The sequence below is a fragment of the Camelus dromedarius genome, chromosome 13 (genome assembly GCF_036321535.1).
Source record: "Camelus dromedarius isolate mCamDro1 chromosome 13, mCamDro1.pat, whole genome shotgun sequence".
Taxonomy (NCBI): domain Eukaryota; kingdom Metazoa; phylum Chordata; class Mammalia; order Artiodactyla; family Camelidae; genus Camelus; species Camelus dromedarius.
This window is the reverse complement of record NC_087448.1, coordinates 68182382-68206206: the sequence shown is the minus strand read 5'-3', so window position 1 is coordinate 68206206 and position 23825 is coordinate 68182382. Positions and strand designations below refer to the sequence as shown.

The following is a 23825-nucleotide window of genomic DNA, read 5'->3' as shown; positions in this document are numbered from 1 at the left end:
AAGGATACGCTTCACACATTCCAAAATAAACAAAACAATCGCTTGTTTTCTCCCGCCGCCCCCACCCCAGAAAAGCCAGGGTTTCATCATCTTAATTTATGTTTCTTTTTTAAATTGAAGTACAGTTGATTTGCAGTGTTGTGTTAGTTTCTGATGTAGCGCGTAGTGGTTCAGTTATACAAGTGTATGTTCTCTTTCAGGTTCTTCTTCATTGTAGGTTATTACAAGATACTGAATATATAGTAGGTCCTTGTTTGTCTATTTTGTTTATAGTAGTTTGCGTCTTTTAATCTGAAGCTCCTAACTTAACCCCCTCTATTCCTTTCCCCTGTGGTAACTGACCACAAGTTTGTTTTTTATGTCTTTGAGTCTCTTTTCTGTGTTGTAAATAAGTTCATTTGTGTCATTTTTGAAGATTCCACATAGAATTGATATCATATGGTGTTTTTCTTTCTCTGTCTAACTTCCTTCACTCAGTATGATCATCTCTAGGTCCATCCATGTTGCTGTAAAGCCATTCTTTTTACGGCTGAGTAGTATTCCATTGTGTAAATATACCACATCTTCTTTAGTCATCTGTGGATGGACATTTAGGTGCTTCCATGTCTTGGCTGTTGTAAATAGTGCTGCTGTGAACATGGGGGTGCATGTATCTTTCTGAATTAGAGTTTTCTCTGGACATATGCCCAGGAGTGGAATTGCTGGATCATACGGTAACTCGTTTTTAGTTTTTACAGGAATCTCCGTACTGTTTTCTACGGTGGCTGCGCCAGATCACATTCTCACCAGCATCTCACCAGGAGGGTTCCTTTTCTCCACACATTTTCCAGGATTTATCATTTGTGGACTTTTTAATGCCCTTCTGACCAGTGTGAGGTGATACCTCCTTGTTAGTTTTGATTTGCATTTCTCAGATAGTTAGCATTTTGAGCATAATTTTTGTCTGTCAAATTCTATTTTGTGCCTGTGAGTAGGTTTCTTAAGGATGAAAAGAGGACACAGACGCAGCAATTCCGTGACTCGTCCATCAGTTAAAAGCCTGTCTCCTCGTCGGGTAGACACAGGTGCTGTGGAAACAGGTGTTTGGACTGTTCCTGGGAGAAAGCGCAGGCTCCTGCTGCCCGAGCACAGCAGTGGTTCCGGCCCTTCCCTGGGACGGTCCCCTGCGTCCTCGCCCGAGGGTTGATACTCTTCATGCTGTTTGGTCCCGTGTCTGTGATCGTTGGTCCATTAGGGTCGTAAGGGCCACGTTTCTAGGTGGAAGGGCTCTTTTCTTGCCTTTTCTCAGTGAGGTAGATGGAGATGGGGCTGGTGGAAAGCCCATGTTGGTGCCAGCTCTCTCAAGGGTCACCCGAGGGTGGAGGTGGGTTGGAAAGAAGGGCCCCGGCCGGCACCCCTGGGTGTGGGGATTTGAACAGGAGCCAGCAGAGGCTCTCACCTTGGTTGTGGTGTCACAGGGTGTCACCAGCTGTCACGTGTGGACCACAAAGTCTGAGTAGCAAAGGGCTCTGTAGGAAATGTGCCTGCCGCGCAGGAGACGCGGGAAAGGGCGGCTTGCCTAACCCGCAGAGATGCTGTGGTCTGAAAATGTGATGGGAAGCGTTAAGGATTAGTACTGGGACACTGTTGTTCCAAACTTTTATTTTTTTAAATGCAGATTTCATTCTTGAAACAGGGATGGATCTGAGCTTCTGCAGGAAAAATGACTCCATCCTTGAATCCTAGGACTCCTTTGACGCCTGCTGTGAGAATTACCTGCTGCTTTAAAAAGCAAGTGAGGGTCTTGATATTCCAGGAGGCACGTTTATGCCGCTTGGGAGCATCGTTTGATTCCGCGTGTCTTCCTGAAGTGTTAGCTGTTATTTTAGAGAGCCCACAGCTCATCCTCATATCCTACAAGGATTACAGGGATAAAGGAAAATCTGCAGAAAATTGACGAGTACTTATTTCAGCCATTAGTTGTGAAGCCCTTCCAGGCGGTTCTGTTCGCATGTCTGCAAGAGTCGCAGTCCATGGAAACGCTCCCTGCCCCCTTTCCTGTGCAGTGCCTCTATGTAAACCCATAGGCACAACGTGCTAGTGAGGAAGCTACAGGAAGGGAGGCTGACTTCAGATAAGCATTGAACATGGTGAGTTCCTGGGGGCTGGTAAATTCATGTGTGTTGTCCTTTCTTTTATTTCAGGTTATTCCTGCCGGCTGGTATCACAGAATATGGCCCTTATCCTATTGAAGGAGGATTCTTTGGATGTAAGTAGCTTTGCCAAAGTTATATTTGCTATAACTGTGTTCAACCCTTGGTTTATTTCCACTATGGCTGGTGATCAGGGTTTAATTTTTTTTTAATCAAAAAGCAGTAGATGAAACTACTCAGTGTGTTTTCTGTTTTAGTTTCTGTATAGATGTCATTAAGTCCTATCTTTAAACATCAAAAGAGTAAGCTCCGAACGTTGCTTCTGGTAGCACTCTATTTTGCTCACCTGGAATTGTGCAGTAAAACGGGACAGTTTTAATCCTGTCTGACTTCCGGTTATGATTTGCGTTCAGTGGTGATGGATGTCTCCAGTGTGGTTGCTAAGGAGACGCTTAGGGTTTTCTTTCTAGCACAGATTTTGAAGTAAGGGTGAGAGTCAAATGTCAGGAGTTGTTTGCGTTTAGCTGGTAATGGGATACTTAGGCACCGAGCTCCCTCACGTCCCAGTGCCACCAGCTCACCCGCCCCGTCATGGCCCGAAGCCACTGAGGCGACCCTGGCTGGGAGCTGGATTGAGAGTTGAGAGTGGGCAGTGACCTGCTTGGTGGTTTGACGGGAAGACATGAGCTAAACACCAAGACTCCATTTGTCAGGACGGTGAACGAGTGCGTCACTGGCAGGCCCCCTCGGCCACACTTGCTGTCACTCCATCATATTTAAATGCCAGTGCCAGGACCAGTGACAGGGTTGGTGACACTTGTAAAGGGGGAGGTACAGTCCAGAGATTTCTGTACTTGCAGACGGTGGGGCCATGAGTCCTCCTGTCAAGACCAGGGCACCCAACCAGTTCAGGACTCCAAAGGCAGGAGTCAGGGAGAATCCGTGCGCCACCGAGGCCCCACTGGCAAGATGCCCTCCTTGGGCTCGAGAGCCTCAGGAGTTATCCCAGTGCGCCCCTCAGCTTTGGGCCACTGTGTGCAAGAAGCCCAGCAGCCCCAGGTCACCCCTCATCTCCTGGACACTAATCATCACCTGCTCTGGGGGAGCGAGGAAAACCCTCACCCCACCCAAGTGTTCCCACCTCCCCTAGAGCCCCCATCCCACTTGCCTCTATTTTTCTCTCTAGAACTTCCCATCCTTGGAAGTAATATGTATTATACATACAGCATATATGAAACTGTATTTATACAAATATGGGAATATATTACAGAAACATACTTATATAATGTTTATATATGTAGGGGAAATACACCTAAGATTTACCACCTTAACCATTTTTAAGTGTCTATTTCAGTGGCATTGAGTGTGTTCTCATTTCACAGAGCATCACGTTCTCAAGGTCCATCCGTGCTGTGACAGGTGTCCGGATTTCCTTCCTTTTCACGGCTGAGTAGCATTCCAGTGTGTGGATGGGCCACATTGTGTTCCACGGACACTTGGGTCGCTTCCACCTTTTGGTCATCGTGAATGAGGCTGTGATGAGCCTGAGTGTACAAATATCTCTTTGAGACCCTTCAGTTCTTTGGGGTATATATTTCACCCAGAAGTGAAACTGCTTTGTCACGTGGTAATTTTAGGTTTTAACTTTTTGAAGAGCCACCATGCTTTGTTCCACACACCTCACTTTGTGCACAAGAGTTCCAGTTTCTCCACACCCTTGCCAACATTTGCTATTTTCTGGGCTTTCCTTGGCTTGAGTTTGGATAGTAGCCATGCTGAGGTGTGTGAGGTGGTGTCTCGGTGGTTTCGATTGTGCATGTCCCTGAGGAGCAGCGATGCTGAGCGCATTTTCGAGTGCTTATTGTCCGTTTGTATCTTCTTTGGAGAAACGTCTTTTCAGTCCTTTGCCCATTTTAAAATTAGGATGTTGACTCTTTTTTTGTGGGTGTGTGAAAGACTTTATGTTTTTTCTGTCTCCCTCTGGTCCGTAGAATGTAAGGTCCACGGAGCCGAAATCTGATTCTGTTTTTTAGCTGTGACTCTACCTCTAAAACAGTGCTTTGTGCAAATTAAGTACTCAGTTAAATGTCTGAATGAATGCAGAAGCTTCAGATGATTTCCCAGTGACCGGTTAGAACTTCCGTGTAAAGACGGGTCTTGCCCCCGAGGCGGGGGCGGGGTAGCGGGACGGGGCGGTCGCCGGCGGGAGGAGGGCGGCAAGCACGCGGTGGGCGGTGATGGTGCGGAGGAGCGCCTGGAACCCGGGCTGCGGCCACCCGGCCTGGGAGCTGGGTGCGCTAGAGTGTCTGTGCCCGGGGCTCCCTCGTTTCCTGAGGACCTTCTAGATCTAAGACACCCACAGTCCTAAAAGAAGCCTCTTTTTCTGGAGGTGACGCAGAGTGAGCCTCAGGTTTCCTCTCACACCAAGCACTCTCTGGAGTCCAGGAGATGATGGACCGTCACCCCGCCTGGCACTGAGACCTGCAGCCCAGGCTGGGACTTGGTTTCCCCAGACCGAGGCGTGACTTGTGAAGCCAAGCAGAAGGCTTTAGGTACGTGTGCCCGGCTTCCCTTGGGAACCTGTTCAGAATGGTTTTCCCTTAACCAGCTTTCAACTTCTGTTTGTATCAGGGCTGCAGGGTCTGAGGATCTGCGGAGCAGAGCTGCAGCCACCAGGCACTCTTTCTGGTTACATACTTGAAGGGGCACCTCACATTTCTGCCCAGAGTCCTCTGCTGCCCCATCTCCTCCACCATCCTTTAGTTTGGTTAAAGGCATTCATATTCTCATGAAAATGTGGCTTAGTGGGTGTGGAATAAAAGCAGATCCCAGGGCAGTAAATGAGACACAGTGGAGCCCTGGTGGGGCTCCCGGCCGAGCTTCTCAGGTTGCAGGGCTCTGGTGATGCAGCAGACAGGACAGGGGCCAAGGTGGGGATCATGAGTCTGGAGCACTGCACCTGCTCCCCACTTCACCTGCGTGTATGTGCTGGGGAACTCGGAGGCTTACGTCCAAGACCAAGAGCTGGCACCCGTCACCCTCCCCTGACCTGCAAGTCTGTCCAGGCTAGGACTCCAAATGCTCTGAAATGATTGGGATTTCCCTCTGTTTTGAGTTTCTCAGCTGTTGCCAAAATAGCATGTCAGCTCTGGGATACAGAGGAGACCAGTTGTCGTGGAAACGAGGCACTTGAGGATGTGCCCCCAGTGGGGCACAGGAGACTGTGTTAGGATGCCAGGAGAAAACGTGATTTTTTTCTTCTTTTTTTTTTAAGATTAAAAAAAACTGCTGCGACTCCAGCTTTATTGATGACAGTGTATGGACTGGCACTGGCTCACCCAGTCCTATTTCTGGCGTGCTAACCAGGGATGGGAGGAGGGTGGGGAGAGGGAGGCATGGACCCTCACAAGTGAGAAGGGGGCTCACGGGGGGCTCACTCGTTTTGCTTTTAGCTCATTGTGAAACTTTGGAATCCTTGGAGGGGAGGGTAGAGCTCAGTGGTAGAGCGTGTGCTTAGCATGCATGAGGCCCTGGGTTCAATCCCCAGCACCTCCATTAAAGTAAGTAAATAAATAAAACTATTTGCCACCACCCCTCTCCGTAAAAAAAAAGAAAGAAATGTTGCCATCTGGATTACTGGTTAAATGGATTTATGGACTATATTTAGCTTTGGTTAAACTGACTCTCGTAGGATGCTGGCTTAAAAGGATTTCTGTTAAAAAAAAAAAAAAAGGACTTGCGATAACAGTAGTGTAAACAGAAGCTCCAACAGGACAGCACTGATGGACGCACATGCTGGTTCAGGTTCCCTTTGGCTGCTTGATGTATTAAAACAACGATCAGATCCGACAAGTTAAACAAATTTCGGCATTAGCCCCCAGGCTGCTGTCATTAATCATGCATCTTGCCCTGTGTGCATCGTCATGCTATCTGGGAACATTAGCCGTGGTAAAATGAAACGGTTGGAATTAGTGAGACTTTAAAAACTCAGAATACTGAATATGAGAATAAAAATCTGCAGTGTTATCAGCAATACTTTGAAGAGGTGTGTTTAGAAATGCTTGTACGGCTGTGTGACTTACTGCATCAAATGTGGGTCGTTTGTCTCAAGCGGTGGTCGGAGCCACCCCACCAGTGACAAAAGCTCGTGTCCGGGAGCATTGGGCATTTTGTGTGACTCAGTGCTCTCAGTCCTCCCAGCAACTCTTTTTTTTTTTTTTTACATTTATTTATTGAGTTATAGTCATTTTACAATGTTGTGTCAAATTCCAGTGTAGAGCACAATTTTTCAGTTATACGTGGACATATGTGTACTCATTGTCACATTTTTTTTCACTGTGAGCTACCACAAGATCCTGTATATATTTCCCCCCAGCAACTCTTAAAGGTAATGAGATTTTCCTTTTTCAAGGCTGGTGCTAAAATATTTGAAAATTTCTCTTATTTTTTCTAGCTACCTGATAATAAATTCCTGATAAGATTTACCTACTTGGTAGGATCGCCTAATGGTTGTATTTGTTCTTCAGCATCTTAAATTCAAATTATAAACCTTCTGGAAGGTGTTCTAGTCCAACTGAGCTATTCATTTGACCTTAACATTATTTCATTTAGATGCCTGCCTCCCTTTACTACCCAGAACTTAAATTTTAAAACAGTGTAAAATAAAATGATCTTTTTATTTTAAAAAAACCCACATTTTCTGTCAGGCATTAGTGAGAAGTGAAATGTTCTGTGCTCTCCATTGCGATAGTCGCTCGCCCCAAGTGGGCATTCATCACTTGAAACATAACTAGTTTGACTGAGGAACCATTGATTTTAAGTAATTTAAGCAGCCACACGTGGCTAGTGGTGACTGTCCTGGACCGCACAGCGCAGGTCGTTTCTAAGACCTTCCAGCACACGTCAGCAAACTATGGTCATTGGGCCAAATCTAGCTCACCACTGTTTTTTTTTTTTTTTTTTTTCTGTCTCAGTTTTATTGGGATATAATTGACATTCAGCACTGTGTACATTTGGGGTATACAGCATAGTGAATTGACTTATATACATCATGAAATGATCACCACAATAAGTTTAGTGAACATTATCTCGTATAGATACAAAATTAAATAGAAAAGCAACGTTTTCTTGTGATGAGAACTCTTAGGACTCACTCTGTCACTTTCACAGATGACACTCAGCAGCGATCATCGTATGGGTCACGTTGCACATGACATCCTCAGGACTGACTTACCTGATGCTTGGAAATTGGTACCTTTTGACCAGATTCATCCAGTTGCCCCTCCTCCCATGCCCACCTCTGGCACCCACAAGTCTGATCTGTTTTTCTACGAGTTTGTTTGGTTTTAAAGTGTAATTGACCAACAGCACAGTTAGTTCCTGTGATACAGCATAGTGATTTGACCACGTGTTTTGTAAAGTTTTATTGGAATACAGCCATCTACCTGTGGTCGATGGCTGCTTTAGTGCTGGACGGCCGAGCTGGCTAATTGCAGCACAGCACAAATGACCCACAAATCTGACTGTCACTGTCCTGTTTTTTGCAGCATGTTGTTTGTGGAAACTGACCCAGTTCTAGTTCCATTTTCTGCTTTTGCTGAGCCTCTAAAACGGTGTATTTTGAAATGTTAACAGGCATTATGAGAGAAATGGGATTTGGGGCTAATTTGGAGAGCTACGGAGTTGTAAATAATTAAGTAGGCTTTCCTACCGCAAGTTTTGTGTACTCTTTAAAATTTTTTAAATTGTTTAAATTTTTAAAAATTGAAGTTAGTAAATTACAGTGTGTTAATTTCTGGTGTACAGCACAGTGTCACTCTTTAATATGTTTATTGCACTGTGAATCTTAGGTTGGTATAGAATATTTTCTTAACCAAACTTACCTAACCATTGAATTTCTTTTTGGATGAGTAACACTTGTGATAAACAACACAGATTTAGAAATGTTGCTTTTAAAAATAGAGTTTTCCTCTTGACAGATGATGGAAAGTAAAAAGCATATGAAAAGGAATGCGCAGAGTAAGAAAACAGAAAAATGCATTTTTAACTTATGAATGTATATTAAATCAGCAGATATTTGAGTGCTTTTAATAGGCCGGGCAGATTGCTAGAATTGTGGACACAGCAATTCATGACGATATATTCTCGACTCTCCTCAGGTTTCTGTTTTAGCTGAGAAAACAACCATTCAATCCTGACTTGGACAGTTAAGTTCTTTTTGTGGCAGTTGCCATGAAGGAAGAGTATGAGGTGTGCTCAGTACGTCTGGCGAGGGCGGGGGCCGGCGGGCTTTCTCTGGGAAGGACGAGATAGTAAATATTGCATAGATTTCGTGTGCCATAGGCTCTGGGTCACAACTCCTCATTTCTGCCCTTTAATGAGAAAGCAGCAGGTGGTGGATGGACACACACACACACACACACACACACACTTGTGCATACATTGCTGTGAGTCACACACACATGTACATCTGTCTCTCTGCACTCACATTTTTCTCCAGTATTTTCCAAAAATGACTGCATAAGTCATACAGGAAGTCTCAACGACATTTTAGAGAATTTGTTCTCATTTGTCTCATGTTCTGTGAACACAATTCCCTGAACCAACAAATCAGGCATAAAAAAAAATCAGTCATAAAAAAGATCATTATGAAAATTAGTACTCTTGAGAGGGAAGGTAGAGCTCAGTGGTAGAGCATGTGCTTAGCATGCACGAGGTCCTGGGTACCATCCCCAGTACCTCCATTAAATTAAAAAATGATAATAAACAAATAAAATAAATAAATATTACCTCCCCCCCAAAATGAACAAAAAATAATAATAAAATTAAATTAAAAAAAAGAAAATTAGTACTCTTGGAAATTTTAAAACTACACTTATAAATAATTCAGGCATCCAAGAGAGAATCATACTGGAAATCAGAAAAATAGAACTGCGTGGCTGAAAAATATTTTGCATCAAAACTCGAGGGATGTGAATTTCCCAGAGAGAGAAATTTGTAGCATCTCTGCTTGTTCTGTAAAAGAAGAAAGGCTTAAAACTAGTGAGCTATTCATACAATTTAAGATGCTAGCAAAAGAGCAAGTGAAGACCAACAAAATTTGAAAGTTGATTCTCCAAAAAGGCTAGTGAGGTTCACACACACAAAGCTGCTCAAGGGGGAAAAAACCCAACAACGTTAGGAATGAGTAAAGAGAAATAGCTCCGGGTAGAGAGGGCAGTGACTAGAATAATACGAAAGCTCTGTGTAAATAAACTTGGGGCTTAGGTGAAATGGGTAATTACCTAGGAAAAATATAAAACTTTAGACTCAAAGAAATAGGAAACCTGAATAACCCTGCAATTCTTACAGAAATAGTATCATTACTTCTGATTTTTCCTCCAAAGAGAACACTAGACACCCTTGTGATGTCTATAGTCTGGTTTTGTCAAGCATTAAAGAACAAACGGTTCTAATTTTACACAAAATCTTCCAGAAAATACAAAGTCAGTACTTTTCAGTGAAGTTTGATGCTTACAGTAACCTTCAAATCAAAACCAAAAAGGGCAGAATGAAGAAAAATTGCAGGTCAATCTCAGCTGTGAACTGGGAGGTCACGTTCTTTGATAAAAAGATGGGCAAACCGAATCCAATAATATAAAGAAAATCATACGTGTGATCTGGTTGGGCTTAATTCCAGGAATGGAAGCCTATGTTTTCTTTAGAAAGATCTGTTATGAATATACTTTACCTCATTTACAGATGAAAGAAAAAACACAATTAACTGCAGAAAAAAAAATTACTATTTGTTTATCATTAGCCAACAACAGCAACAAACTTTATAAATTCTGGAGTAAGAGTGGACTTTCTTGACCTGAAAAGGTACATCCACCAAATCCTCTGTCCAGTATTCATGGTCACTGCTTCTGAAGCAGAGAGACACGCACATTCCCCGCCAGTAGTCCCGCTGATTGCTAGATGTCCTGGATTGCTAGATGGTGTTTAAAAGAAACAAGACATTTCAGGCAGCTGGAGCGCCGTGCCCCCTCCGCCTCCATCCCACTGCCTGAGGGAACGCACTGCCCGGCACGCGGGCTCCTTTCCCGTCCCCGTGTGTGTCCACGAGCCCTGTAGACCCGGCTGTTGGTTCACTTTCACGTCCGTGAGGTCACGTTTTGTGTATCTTTGTGCAGTTCTCTTTTTCTCACCCGTGTTTTTGATATTTATTCATGGTGATAAATCCGGCCCTAGTTCGTGGCTGCACAGCACTTAAAACTTGGTGGCAGACATTTAGGATTGCTTTCCGTTTTTGTGTTGTGGCCAGGGTGGCTGAGAAGGTTGCAGTTCCCTGTGTTCCTGCACCTGAACAGAAACCCAGCTCCTCGGTGAGCATGTGGCCCCTGCCGCCCGGTACTGCTTAGTTCCTCTCTGGAGTGGTTCTAACCCATCTCCCTTTCTCTGGGAGCGTGTACGGGTTTCCATGGCTCCAAATCCCCATCTGCAGGGATGCCCCATCCTTAGTACAGCAGACAGGAAAGCGTGTCACTTTGCTGTCTTTGCGGAAGGCCCGCAGCCACCTGTCAGCGGGGCTTATTCGTACCGCTTCCCAGCTACTCGGGGGGAGTTTGCAGCGTGTTCCTTTGCCCTGGTTGGTGACAAGTTCTTCTGGGACCTTTGTGACGAATTGTGTTACCAGTATTTGAAACATTACTTTCTTTTTAAGGATCGTGGACTCACATGCCTGACAAGCCTTTTTGGTGCTCTTCCTCTCTTTCCCATTGTGGGTAAGTGGTTTCTCAGCCCCGGAGGCATGGATGCGAATCCTTTCCTTGCTTCCCTTGTCCACTGACCACTTAACAACATCCGACTTTTAAGAGCAGTGTTTGGTACAGCTTATCTTGTCAGATGCTCCAAGTCCCTGCCTAGTTACCTGTTTGGGGATCTAGAGAGAAAGCGATACTTCCAGGGTGCCCCACTTCTGGAACATTTATTTTCCATTTCTGAATCATGAGTGTCATGAGTCACACTTTGTTCCTTTAAAAAGATACATTAACAAAATCTGATAGGTTGGCTTAGGTCATAGGGTACAAATTGTTGTGGGCAACTGGCCCATGTGGCTTCCATTGGGCATAATAATAGTAAGCCTTTGACATGTGTGGCAGCTGCTCCTGTCTCCAGCCAGGATCAGGGCTTAGAGGGTGGTGCGTGTGTAATTTAAGCAGTAACATAGAGATTAAATATGTAATTGGAATTGATTTTGCAGAATAAAACTGAAGTCTGCTGTATCTTGAAAAGGAAATTATTGTAGACATCTAAATAGCTTACTGTATAGTTTAATTACAGTTTTAGTAGTAGACAGGACTGAACTGATAAATCTCTGCAAGGAGATGCAAGTTGGACTCAAAATCGTATTGCATTTGTATGGAAGTCAGAAAAGCTATAATGCCAACCTGAATGTAAAAAATTTCATTTCCTTTAAGTTAATTTTTTTTACTATAATTATATGGAGAGTTATTATTTCATGACGATATACAATTTTTTATCATCATCTGATTAATTTAAGGTCTTTCTTGTTACTTATGTGGTATTTGCAGTAGTTAGATAATAGGTTTTAGTTTTAGAGGTTGATTATTTTTGTATCTGAATTTATTTAAATTTTGGGATTTTCTGTTCTGTTGAATCCATGAGTTAGAGCTGGTTTTCGATATTTCAGGTCTTTCTGGTGAGAATTGACTGGCCAGTTTTGTGAGGAGGCAGTGATTTGCAGAGAATGGAACTGAAAACTAGCTTATCTGACAAAAACTCTTAAGTTAGGTACAGAGAAAAGGCAAAAACTCTAAAGTTAGAAATTAGATACCTAAAAACCCAGACGTTTGCTTTGCTGACCGGATTCTTCTTGTTCCTTGACTTTGTTGTTTATTGTGGTTTTACTTACGAATTTCTTGAGTTTACTAACTCGTTCGAATTCCATCATGCCATTTGCCGAGCTACTCACATTTTCCCCATGGCTTTTCTTCATTACTGCAGAATCAGAAAAACTAGAGTGATTGTGGGGAGGTTATTTTAAGAAACACCCCTCCTCCTTCACTCCTGTCTCTGAGCCCCCCCATCAACCTTAGTATTTACACTTAAAATACCAACAGGAGATAAGAGCTAACAGATAAACTGAAAGAGAAGTTTTACTGTTTTCCAAGACAGCAGTTGGTAGTGCAGCCACGTGCATGTTTGGAATTTGATGCTGCTAACCCCTCCCTGTCCACTCCATCTACCAGCCCCTCTGCCTCAGGACACATCGTTTATATCAGCTAACAGTATGGGTTCCCGTGTTTTGTAGGATCAATGTAAACAATATTGAAGTTGATTATTGGTCTGTAAATTACGTGCGAGTTCCCAGCATAGAAGCATGTCATATTAATGAAAGCAGCGTTGGCATTCGGGGCCAGGTGTCCATCCTGTAGCAGAGCCGGACCCTGTGGGGATGCCCAGGGTCAGACCCCTCCCCCATGACCTCTGCTGCAGCTCCTCTCTGAAGCACCCAGATAGTAGTATCTCATGTATATTTCCTGAGTTTTTCCAGGTGCTTAAAACCACCACCAAAGGGAATAAATTAACTACTTTATGATCAAGGGCACGTGGCCCCCAAACCTTCTGGCGCCTGGGGTTTGGTGGTGTTGACGCCCTGTTCCCTCCACACCAGCCAATCAGAGGATTGTGCACGGGCTGATCGCATACCCTGTGACCTTCCTCCCTTACCTGGCCTTTAAATATGCTTTGCTGAAATCCTTTGGGGAGTTTGGGGTTTTCTTAGTTAGGCATGAGCCACCCCATCCTTGCTCAGCCCTGCAGTAAACCTTTCTCTGCTCCAGACTTCGATGTTTCAGTTTGTTTGGCCCCGTGGTGCAGCAGGCGCACAAACTTGCCTTTGGTAGCAATCCTGTGGAAAAACACGTGTAGGAGCGTAAAGATCTCGTGAGCACGGCCGGATATTTAGGTGAGATTCCTTAATATACTCAAGAACTTAAGCTACTGATGGCATAAGCCCCTGTGTTTCATTTCACTTAGATTTCCGATTTTGCTGTCTCTGTGCGTGGGTACAACTGGCCGTGCTCTGCCACTTCTCGGACTTCAGCTGACTTTTCATGGTAGAACGTGCGGGTTGAGTGACTCACCGCGGCCACGGGTGCAGGCTTGGTTAGGAGCATGTGTTGTGTATGTGAAGGATCCTCATCCGAGCAGACCTGAGAAGTGAGGAGCTGAGGACAGCATGGGGCAATATGGGAAGGGGAGACGTGGAAGAGATGTTGGTGTGGGTGGTCCTCATGCAGGGGCAGGAAAGATCTGCCCTCTTGCAGCTGAGAGTGTGCTGAGATGGGCGTCAGGACGGAAGGTATCAAGCCCTCCAGGTGAGTAGAAGGTTGGCTGAGCCATCTGATTCCACCTTAGTGAGCGCTCAAACACAATTGGTCAGTAAATCTGTTTTAAGCTCTAGAGTAGTCAACAATTATACGAATGGGAGAAAAAATTGATTTTTAAAAAGACCTTGCCCCTTTTTAGAAATGATCAGACTTAGGTTCTATGGTTAGTTCAAACTTCCTCTAGCAGGGCCACTCCATGGGATGGGGGACCTTATGCTGCTTGTGGAAAGGTGGCGCCTAGGGCGACAGGTGCCTCAGGACTTTTGCGGGCTAGTGCGCTCCTGGACCCTGTCCAGCATGCGTTGTTGTCAGGCTCCAGGGCGACGGTGGGGCTGGCTCAGTCAGCCCCTTAGCCCTGGACTGGGAAGAACTCCCAATCGTCTACATGGCAACAATGCAACTGAAAACTGGAGTTTCTGTTTTCCAGCAGTGGTAGGTGAGGTGACCGCAGCCAGCCCTCCTGCTGAAAATAACTAAGGCTGTTGAATTAAGATAGTTTTAAAAATAGTGTTTAAAGCATTGAAGAGAAGGGATTCTCAGGTAAAATCGAAGGGAGAGCGAGAAGGACCCCAGGAGGCCAGAGGCGCCTGGGACAGGCAGCCTCCTTGTCCCGAAGGGCTTCGGGGCCGCCACCCCGGGGCCAGGGTGAGCCAGCTTCCTGGGGGCTTGAAACCTGGGTCCTCATCGCCTGTCAGATGCAAAGCGCTCGCAGAAACGAGCTGAGAAGCTGAAGGTTGCGTTTTGCACAGAAAGAAAGTGATCTTGGGTGTGAGATCTGAGCACAGCGGGCTGAAAAGCAGAGAGTGTTAAGGACTCAGCAAAGCCCAGGTTAATACTGACTGTTCTCAGTAATGCCTGGGGGTGAAACACCGATCTGGAACACAGTACTTCAGTACCTTCACGTTGAGATGAGTGGGAAATAGATCTTGTGTTGAAAATCCTCATGCTGTTTGGGAAGGGTTTTCAAGCATAAATAACTTTACAGTTGATAGAAATCTTAAGGCTCAAACCCTTTCCCCCCTTTTTGATAGATGAATGGAACAAAATGTTAGAAGTAGGCCCTGTGAATCTGATTGCTGGATACCTGACACCAAGGGTGAAAACTGGAAATCAGTGAACCAATGGTGACATTGAAAAAATTGTTTTTTTCAGTGAAATTGTGTGAAAGCATAGAGGGAAAAGGAGACCTAAACAAACATGAAAAACTGCAAGAAATGGATGATCGTTACGATGGGAAGCTGTTTTTTTGATTTTTATTTTATTTAGTTTTTGGAAGGGTAGGTAATTAGGTTTATTTATTTATCTTAACAGAGGTACTGGGGATTGAACCCAGGACTTCATGTATGCTAAGCATGCGCTCTCCCACTGAGCTCTACCCTCCCCCAATGATGGGAAGTTAGTTTGAGGGCAGTTGATTTGAGGGTTGAGCAGTGTCTCTGCAGCAGGATTACTGATGCTGCTGTCTGGCCCGTTTTATCACTTCCTGTGCTGTGTTAGAGTGACTGGTCCACGCAGCATCCCCGGGGAAGTCATCTTATGCTAGTTACCCAGTGTCTGCCCTCTTCTCCAGCACACAAGATGGTACCTTGAGACGTCGAGAAACATTTACTTAACAACCAGGAAAGATGCTCTTGATATAGCTTACCTTGTGCATTAGTGAGTATGAAACCCACTTAACTTGTGTCAAATGCCAGACTTCTTACTCCCTGGGCTGAGTGTTGGTGGAAACACTGGATGACAAAGTCACCGTCAGATTTGGCCCGTCTTTGATGAAGTCTGTTTTACTTTTCTATTTTTATTTTCTGCAGCCTTTTCTGCTAACTTGGTGCTTTCTTGCCATTATCTTGGCTTTTTAGAATAAGTACATTTAACTCCTGAAGTATTATCTTAGGCTGATGATGCTTGTAAATGTCCATATTGGAAATTCTTGATGGACTTGGCAGAGCTGAGAGATCGGTTCCTTTCTCCTGAGTATGATTTTCTTGGGTTTTATTTGATGCATTTCTATTTTTTACTGAAATGTAATTCACATATAGTGAATTCACCTTAATGCATTCTTACCCCTGTATTATAAGACATGTGCACATGGCATTTTACATTCATGTTTTAAAGTTTTGAGACAATGAAAGAGGAATCCTTCTTTCTGTAGGCAATCTTGTACATTTTGTTTTAAATTGCATTCAGATGGCAAACACTCATTAATTGTAAATTTAGTTCATGGGGCAAAATGTGTTTCCTGTGTGCCTTTTCCAGAGAGGCCCCAGGAGGTCACTTCTCATACTGAGATGGTATCAAAGTATATATAATGGCAATAGGTAAGTGGTCTAAAACATTTACCCCAACAAAGGACTCAGTTCTGGAGAAAAACAAACAAAAAAAACCTTACTCTGTAATCTGTATTCTTCCCAACCAGAGGTGTTATTTACGGAGATTTTTGTAGTTTTTTTTTTCCTTTTGTCAAATCAGATCAAAAACCATCCTACCTTTTTTAAGTGAGCCCGTTTTTCTTCATTCGGGCTAATGTTGATATTCACCAAATCAGGTCCTGATACATAAGTGAGGGAATCGGCGAGGGAGTGGGCTGGGGGAGTGGGGATGGCTTAGGTGACAGTGGGTTCCTCTCTAGACACCTGATGGTCTGTTTTCTTTTGAAGTATTATTGAAAGATGGTTGTCAGAATTGGAAATCGTAGAGAACAAATCTGCACGGAATCTAGAGCACATTTGCCCCAAAGTTTGATGTCTTTAAAATCCACAGGAGGCCATGCATTTTGTCCTGTGGACGTGATTCAGTCACACCCTGACCCTGTGTTATTTTTTTATAAATTGAGACGTTCAGGGAATTTACATGCCAAGTGGGAGATGTGTAAATGGAGCTCAGCAGATTTGGGGCAACTGGCAAGTTTAGTTTCTTTTGGAGAGGAAAAAAAAAAAAGAAATGGGGACTAGTCAGAGCGACCTGAGCAGCAGTGTGAGGGGTGAGGAGTGGATCAGGAGACAGCGTATCGCAGGGGAGTGGGAACGTGAGATGCACAACCACGACATTTCTGAAACCTAGAAAAGTGATGACTCTTGCCCGGCCCCCCCCATACTTTGGGAAGAGGGGAAATAACCTGAAACAAATGTTTATTTCTGTTGTGGGGTCATTACAGATCTAGGTCATCGTATTAGTGTAAGAGAAAAGTTGATTTGCAAAGATTTGCTCATTTAAAAATTAGTAGGTAAGTCCATTAGAAATATTCGCAATTAAATATCCTAAATATTTTGTTATAAATTATGAGCAACTGAATTTTAAAGACTATAGTCTAAGATGCACCCCCATCCCCCCCAGTTAAATCTGAACAGAAGAGCTGGGACCATGATTTTTTTCTTAAAGGTTCTTTTTAGTATCAACACGGAAGTGATGAAAGGGGTTTTTTTTTTCCTTAATTTTTTTTCAAGGGAGGATTTGAAGAGGTCAGTAGAAAAATCTTGTAAATTCACTGAATATATATTCTTCTTTACACAGTCATTTTTCTGATTAGCATCATTTTATGGTTTTGTCATTATGACCAGTTTTTCTTTGCTTTGGGTTTATCACCGTCATGGACTTTGGACACTGGAGGCTTTTACCTGGATGGAAACAAAACTGCTGTAACGTTTCCTTTTGTAGAAAGCTCCCCCAAAGCTGGTCCAAATCCATCTTTCCTCATTTGTGCCCTACGAGTCTGAGCTGGTTTACTGAACAAACCTGCCTCATTACATCCTTAGCATCTAGCAGGCCGCTAACGTTTGGATGGGAACTCAGTACAGCGAAAGGCTGAATTTCCCCCTTTGTAAGTTCTGTTCCTGAGCCTCAGCCTGAAGCTCTAGGCCTGATGCTGCTCACAGGAATGATCGCTCCTTCCTGCTTTATCTTGACTCCCGGCTCCTTAATCTCTCAAAGTCGACTTGGACCTCCGTGACCTCATCTTAGGGGGTTATTCTGTTCTCTGTTGATATCGGCGGAGGGCTTACCGTACGACCCCTACAGCTGTAGGCTTGTTTGTTAAAGACATTCTTTGTTTTTTTTTTTCAAGTTTTTAAGAAAGGTTATTACTGGCAAAGGTTTTCACTTCTATTTTCTTTTATAGTACAACATTAAAAACCTTTTTAATTGGAATGTAGTTGATTTACAATGTTAGTTTCAGGTGTATAGCACAGCGATTCAGTTATACATGTATATTTTTTTCTTTTTAGATTGTTTTCCATTATATGTTATGACAAGAAATTCCACATTACTATGTATAAAATAGATAAACAACAAGGGCCTACTGTATAGAAACTATGTCTAAGACATTGTTTCATGATGTCAGAGCGCTTTGAAGTGTCTCGCACGCAGGCAGGTGGGGGTGAGGACGCCTACTGAGCTGAAGTCCCTGAGAAGCGTGTTCTCTGACGGGAAGCTGTCCTGCGTTTTCCTGCGTATGTTTCTTTTCTACTTGACTGGTTAGCAGAGCCCTCATTTTTCCTGCCTTTGATGGCCTGTGTGAGCCCCTGAAACACGGCTTTCATGGCTTAGAAAGAGACCGTAGGTTAAGTCAAGGGGCTGGAGTTCCTATTATCACCGATTTATACCTGTGGTCTATGATATAGAAGTGAAAAAGGAGAGGAATTTGGAGGAAATTAAACTTTAGAAACAGCCTCTGGTTGACTGAGTTATAAGCTTGACTCTAATTTTTGTCACTGTAGGCAAGGGCTTTCTTTACCGTTTCAAACTTCACCTCAATTTAATTTATATTTTCTAAGCTGTTGGGAGACACAGTTAACTTTAACAAACACACGACTTTGGTCTTTCTGTATGGTTTTGATGGCACCTGTGTTGTGAGATATTGCAGGAAGGCTGAACGGTGTACTCCCCAAGCACAAATCACAGTATTTCCTCCAAATTATAAGTACAAAGGGCACTGGAGATATGTGTGCAATTATGTCTTTAGCACGTTGGTGATTTGCTGCGAGTTGGGTAAAGTCCAAGTGGTATGAATGACACTTGCCCAAGGGTGGTCTCGTCTACGTGAGCGGCTTTTCAGAAAAATAGTCAACTTACCCAAATAGAGTGATTAGAACAATTTTCCTGGTGACCACCCCTCTAAGTTTTCACTTCTGTTTCAGCTCCTGTGAGTCTTAACAGCTGTGTATGATTTTAAAGGAAGTCCCTTCCGTCTGCAGGGGTGTGTTGCTGGTGGCTTACTTAAATTGGCGATATCTGTAAGGTTTTGCATTTGAATTGTCTCCCAATGAGCCCAGAGAGGATGCTTGACTTTAATGCTGTAAGGAAAACTTCACAGCAGCGACAGATCAGGCATGATCAATGACACGCAGTCACATTTTGGGGGAAAAGAACTTTCAGTAGGAAGGGCGTGTGATGAGAAGAAAGACGTACAGCCGTGGAGGGAAAAGAGATTGGTTGCGGGGTTTCCAAAGGCATGTTTGCCTCGGCCGTCAGAGTCAGAGACGCTGGTCCCTAGGAGGACACACAAGTTGGAGTCCAGTCACCAAGAGATGTGCCAAGGTTCTCTAAGAGAGAATCTCCTTGTTTAGCAGATCCCTCCAACGCAGACTTTGAAAACGTCAAGTGTTTCACGAGGGCGTAGAAATGTGGTCGTGCGAGGGTGACTTCAAATACGTGGCTCTTAACCCCTGAAGTTTCCTGCGCCATGTGAAGTAATTGTCTGAAATTACACGCACTGCTGTAGTGACTGAACTCCAGCTGGGAACTGAGCCTTCAGGTTTAAAGATACACAGACCCGGGCAATTCAGGGATGATTAAATTACCCCTCCTGTGGGAACCGCCATCCGTGGGCTGGAGTGGTGGGCAGGGTCTAGGGGAAGCGGGGCGATGGGTGTCTGGTTGCAGCTTTGCTCGTGTGGGCTGGTACCCCTTCCTAAGAAGGGAGGGGTTTTTTATTAGTTCTTATTTTTTATTGGAGTGTTGTTGATTTACAATGTTAGTTTCATGTGCACAGCAAAGCGATTTGGTTATATACACACATACGTATGTACACTTTTTCATGTTATTTTCCATTACAGCTCATTACAAGAAAAACTGAATATAGTTCCTTGTGCTATACAGTACGTCCTTGTTTATCTATTTTATATGTAGTAGTTTGTATCTGCTAATCCCAAACTCCTAGTTTATCCCTCCCCTCCTTTCCCTCTGGTAACTATAAGTTTGTTTTCTATGTCTGTGAGTCTCTTTCTGTTTTGTAAATAACTTCATTGATATCCTTTTTTTTTTTTTAGATTCCACATAGAAGTATATCTTACGAGATTTGTCTTTCTCTGTTTGACTGACTTCACTTTGTATGATAATCTCTTGGTCCATCCACGCTGCTGCAAATGTCATTCTTTTCTAAAAAATAACTGGGTCAAATGAGGTCTAGACTGAAGGTCACAATGGTGTGTAGTCATGTATTCACTTGATAATGGCCACACAGTCAGGCTGTGAGCACTTTCTCAGGGCCCAGGACAGGCACCACAGCTGACCCAGATGCTCATCCTCAAGGTGACCACAGGCTAGTGGCAGTGACAGACCAGTTGGGGTACATAGGACAGGAGAGTGACAGAACGGCAACTGCCAGGCCACGGCGGGGTCACGCTGACCTGCAGGAGAGAGACTCGTCCCCAAATCAGACGGAGGACCGGGCTGTTCTCAGTACAATATTCACACTGAGACATGGGGGGCGGGCAGCCTTGAGGACAGAGTCGAGTCCCACAGCAAAAGGCATGTTGGAGCGCCAGCACCTCAGACTGCGCCCTTCTTTGGACCCAGGGCCTTTGCAGCCAGTACAACTGTGTCCTCATGAAAATGGGAGATTTGGACATGACAGACACAGAGAGAAAGCAGGGCCGAGACCCAGGGAGCAGATGGGGACCTGTGAGCCGAGGTGCACCTGAGGCCGCCAGGGGCTCTCCTCTTCAGTCTTTAGGAGGAACCAGCCCTGCTGACACCTTGATCTTGGATTTCTCACCTCTACACTTGTGAGGCACTCATTTCTGTTGTTCAGGCCCCAGAGTGTGGTGCTTTGTTACGGCAGCTCAAGCGGACCAGCACAGGCGGTGTCGCCCAGGCAGAATCCGGAAGGGGAGGAGGGGGTTCAGACCGCAGGGTCAGGACGAGTGGAAGGCGGGGGTGATGGAAACAGGCAGCGTGTAGATCTGACAGAAGGAAAGACACTGTGTGACCTAGATAGAATGACTCCACGTTGTAAAGATCTCAGTTCTTCCTAAGTTAATTCACAAATTTAATTCATACCCAATAAAAACACCAACGCACTTAAAAAAGGAAAGAAAACAGTGCAGTGTGTCTGTGAGTGTGCCCTTCAGAAACTGAGCCTTATTGGGGGCCGCGGGCTGTTGGAGATTTTTTTTCCTTGGGAAATAATCACTGCAGTAAGTCTACCACCCCTCACCTGGTGTACTGACAGTGTTTTCTCTTGTCATGAGAACTTTCAAGATCTGCTCTCTTAGCAACTTTCAAATGTGCCGCAGTCTTACTGTCGGCCCTGCTGCACTTTACGTCAGCAGGACCGCTGTATTTTGTACTGAAGTTTGTACCTTTTGGCCCCCTTTCCCTTTTTGCCCACCCCTCCTTTGCCTCCCTACCTCTGACAACCAGTGCCTTGTTGTGTGTATCTACGAGCTTTTTTTGTTTCTTTTGTTTCATGTTGTTGTGAGACTCCACGTTGCTGCAGACGGCGATTTCCTTTTTTTTATGGACGAGTAATATTCACGTATGTTTGGATCTTGTTTCCTTTGTTCGTGTGTCAGTGGACACTTAGGTGGCGTCCGTATCTTGGCAGTTGTAAAGAGCACTGCAGTGAACGTGGGGGTACAGGTATCTTTTCGAGATAGCGTTTTTGTTTTCTTCAGATAGTTACCCAGAAGTGAAATTGTTGGCTCATATGGTAGTTAAATATTTTTAATTTTTTGAGGGACCTCCATACTGTTCTCCACAGTGGCTGCACCAATCACGTTCCCACCAGTAGTGCAGGAGGCTCCCTCTTCCCCACAGCCTTGCCGATGGTTGTTATTTCTTGTCCTTTTGATAACAGCCATTCTGACAGGTGTGAGGTGGTGTCTCACTGTGGCTTTGATTTGCCCTCCCTGATGGTCAGTGATACTGGGTACCTTTTCATATGTTTGTCTTCTTTGGAAAAATGTCTGTTTAGATCTTCTGCCCCTTTTTTAATTGGATTATTTTTCTTTTGCTATTGAGTTGCATGAGTTCTTTATAGATTTTGGATATTAACCCCTTATCATACATGATTTGCAAATATTTTCTGTCAAACGACATATTGCCTGTTCATTTTCTTGCTGGTTTCCTTTGCTGTGCAGAATCTTTTTAATTTTATGTAGTCCCACTTTTTCATTTTTACTTTGGGTGTCAAATCCAAAAAATCATCACCAAGACCAATGTCGAGAAACTTAGCACCAATGTTTTCTTCTAGGTCTTTGTGGGTTTTGGGTCGTACATTGAAATCTTCAACCCAGTTTTAGTTTTTGTATGTGGTGAGAACTAGTGGTCCAGTTTCATTCTTTTGCATGTGGCTGTCCAGTTTCCCCAGCACCATTTATTGAAGAGACTGTCCTTTCCCTGTTGCATATTCCTGGGTCTTTGTTGTAAATTAATTGACCGTGTGTGTGTGGCTTTATTTCTGGACTCTGTTCTGTTCATTGATCTATGTGGTTGTTTTTCTGACAATACTGTACAGTTTTGGTTACTTTGTCGTGTAGTTTGAAATCAGAGAGCTTTGTTTTCCAGCTTTGTTGTTAAGATTGCTTTGGCTGTTCAGGGTCTTGTGGGCTTCCATACAAATTTTAGGTATTTTTTCCCTACTTCTGTGAACTAGACCATTGGAATTTTGTTAGGGATTGCACTGAATCTGTGGATTCTTTGGGTAGTATGGACAGCGTAACAATGTAAGTTCTTCCAGTCCATGAGCCTGGGATATCTTTCTGTTTGTTTGTCTCCAGTTTCTTTTATTCTCTCACGGTTTTCAAAATACAAGTCCCTCACCTCCTTGGTTAAGTTCATTGCTAGGTATTTTATTCTTTTTGATGCAGTTGCAGCGGGATTGTTTTCTTAGTTCCTCTTTGTTAGTTCTTTGTTAGTGTATAGAAATGCGACAGATTTCTGTGTATTAGTTTGTATCTTCTAACTTTACTGAATAAGGTTAGTAGTTCTCGCAGTTTTCTGGTGGAGTCTTTGGGGTTTTCTACACATAATATCACGTTATCTGTGGATAGTGACAGTTTGACTTCTGCCTTTCTGAGTTGGATGCCTTTTATTTCTTTTTCTTGCCCAATTATTTTCTTTAATCAGTCATTTAATCCTGTAGATTGTCTTCATACATTTCTTTCTTCTGATCTCTGGGAATATTCTTTCACTTTGATGTAATAGCTCAAAAAATAAACATCTTTACTCTGTTTCATTTGGCATTTGAAGATCTGCCAGATATTTTGCATTAGGCTAGATGGCACGTATGAGATGTTGAACTTCATGGTAGCTTTTAGGGGGACGGTGTCCTGGTGTGAAGGCGACGATGTAAATCGGAAGGCAGGGCCCATCCCAGCGTCCTCTGGTTTTCTGTCTCTTTCCTCTCAGTGGTCACCCATCTCCTTCCCACCCACAGACTATCCCTCTGGTTTTTCTTTTCTCTCTGTGTAGGCCAACGTGGCTTCTGTTTTCCAGTATAAACCCCCTGACCTTAAAGGAAGAAATGCTGGCTTAACATACAGCGTAAGTTGGTCTTCTTTCTATGACAGCTTTATACTAATATTTTTATTATTTTGATATTCGAGACAGAGCTTCACATGTAGGGGAAAGAGGTGATATAATATTACAGTTCACATGGCAGCCACTGTTTAAGTTTATGGCAAAAGCAATGACTTGAGAAAGGGCGCCGCATTCACAGCGCTGAAAGCTTTGTGTTGGCAATGTTGTCCAAAGAAAGCAGCTCTTACTATTCCGCCGTAGACCTGGACGCCGTGCTCATGCTGTTGAGGACACTTTTGGCTTTCCTTCCCTGAGCAGGGAAGTGGGAGAGAAAACCAGGTCTAGGATTTTTTTGTGTGCTTGTCTTCTGGTGTTTTATTTCTAAGTGAATTGAGACCATATGGTCACGTAAACCCGAAGCTAGGTGGTTCAGAGGTTTGATTTCGTGGCCTTGAGATGTTTCTAGTTTTGCCCACAATTAGTGGGAAATAATGTGTTCGTATACTAACTTACAACTCACACAGACCCACCGGTGAAAAAGCTCACTTCAGGTGGCTTTTGTGTC

The 23825-nt window shown here is 43.9% G+C and overlaps 1 protein-coding gene across 2 annotated transcripts in view; it reads left to right on the top strand.

Annotated features, from left to right (window-relative positions):
• Positions 1 to 23825, top strand: part of ATP8A2 (ATPase phospholipid transporting 8A2) — a 417266-nt gene that overhangs the window by 111957 nt on the left and 281484 nt on the right. For both annotated transcript variants that reach the window (XM_031465780.2, XM_064493258.1), the window contains exon 24: positions 2184 to 2248. In XM_031465780.2, the coding sequence (XP_031321640.2) occupies positions 2184 to 2248 (65 nt within the window). The remainder of the gene's footprint in view (positions 1 to 2183; positions 2249 to 23825) is intronic.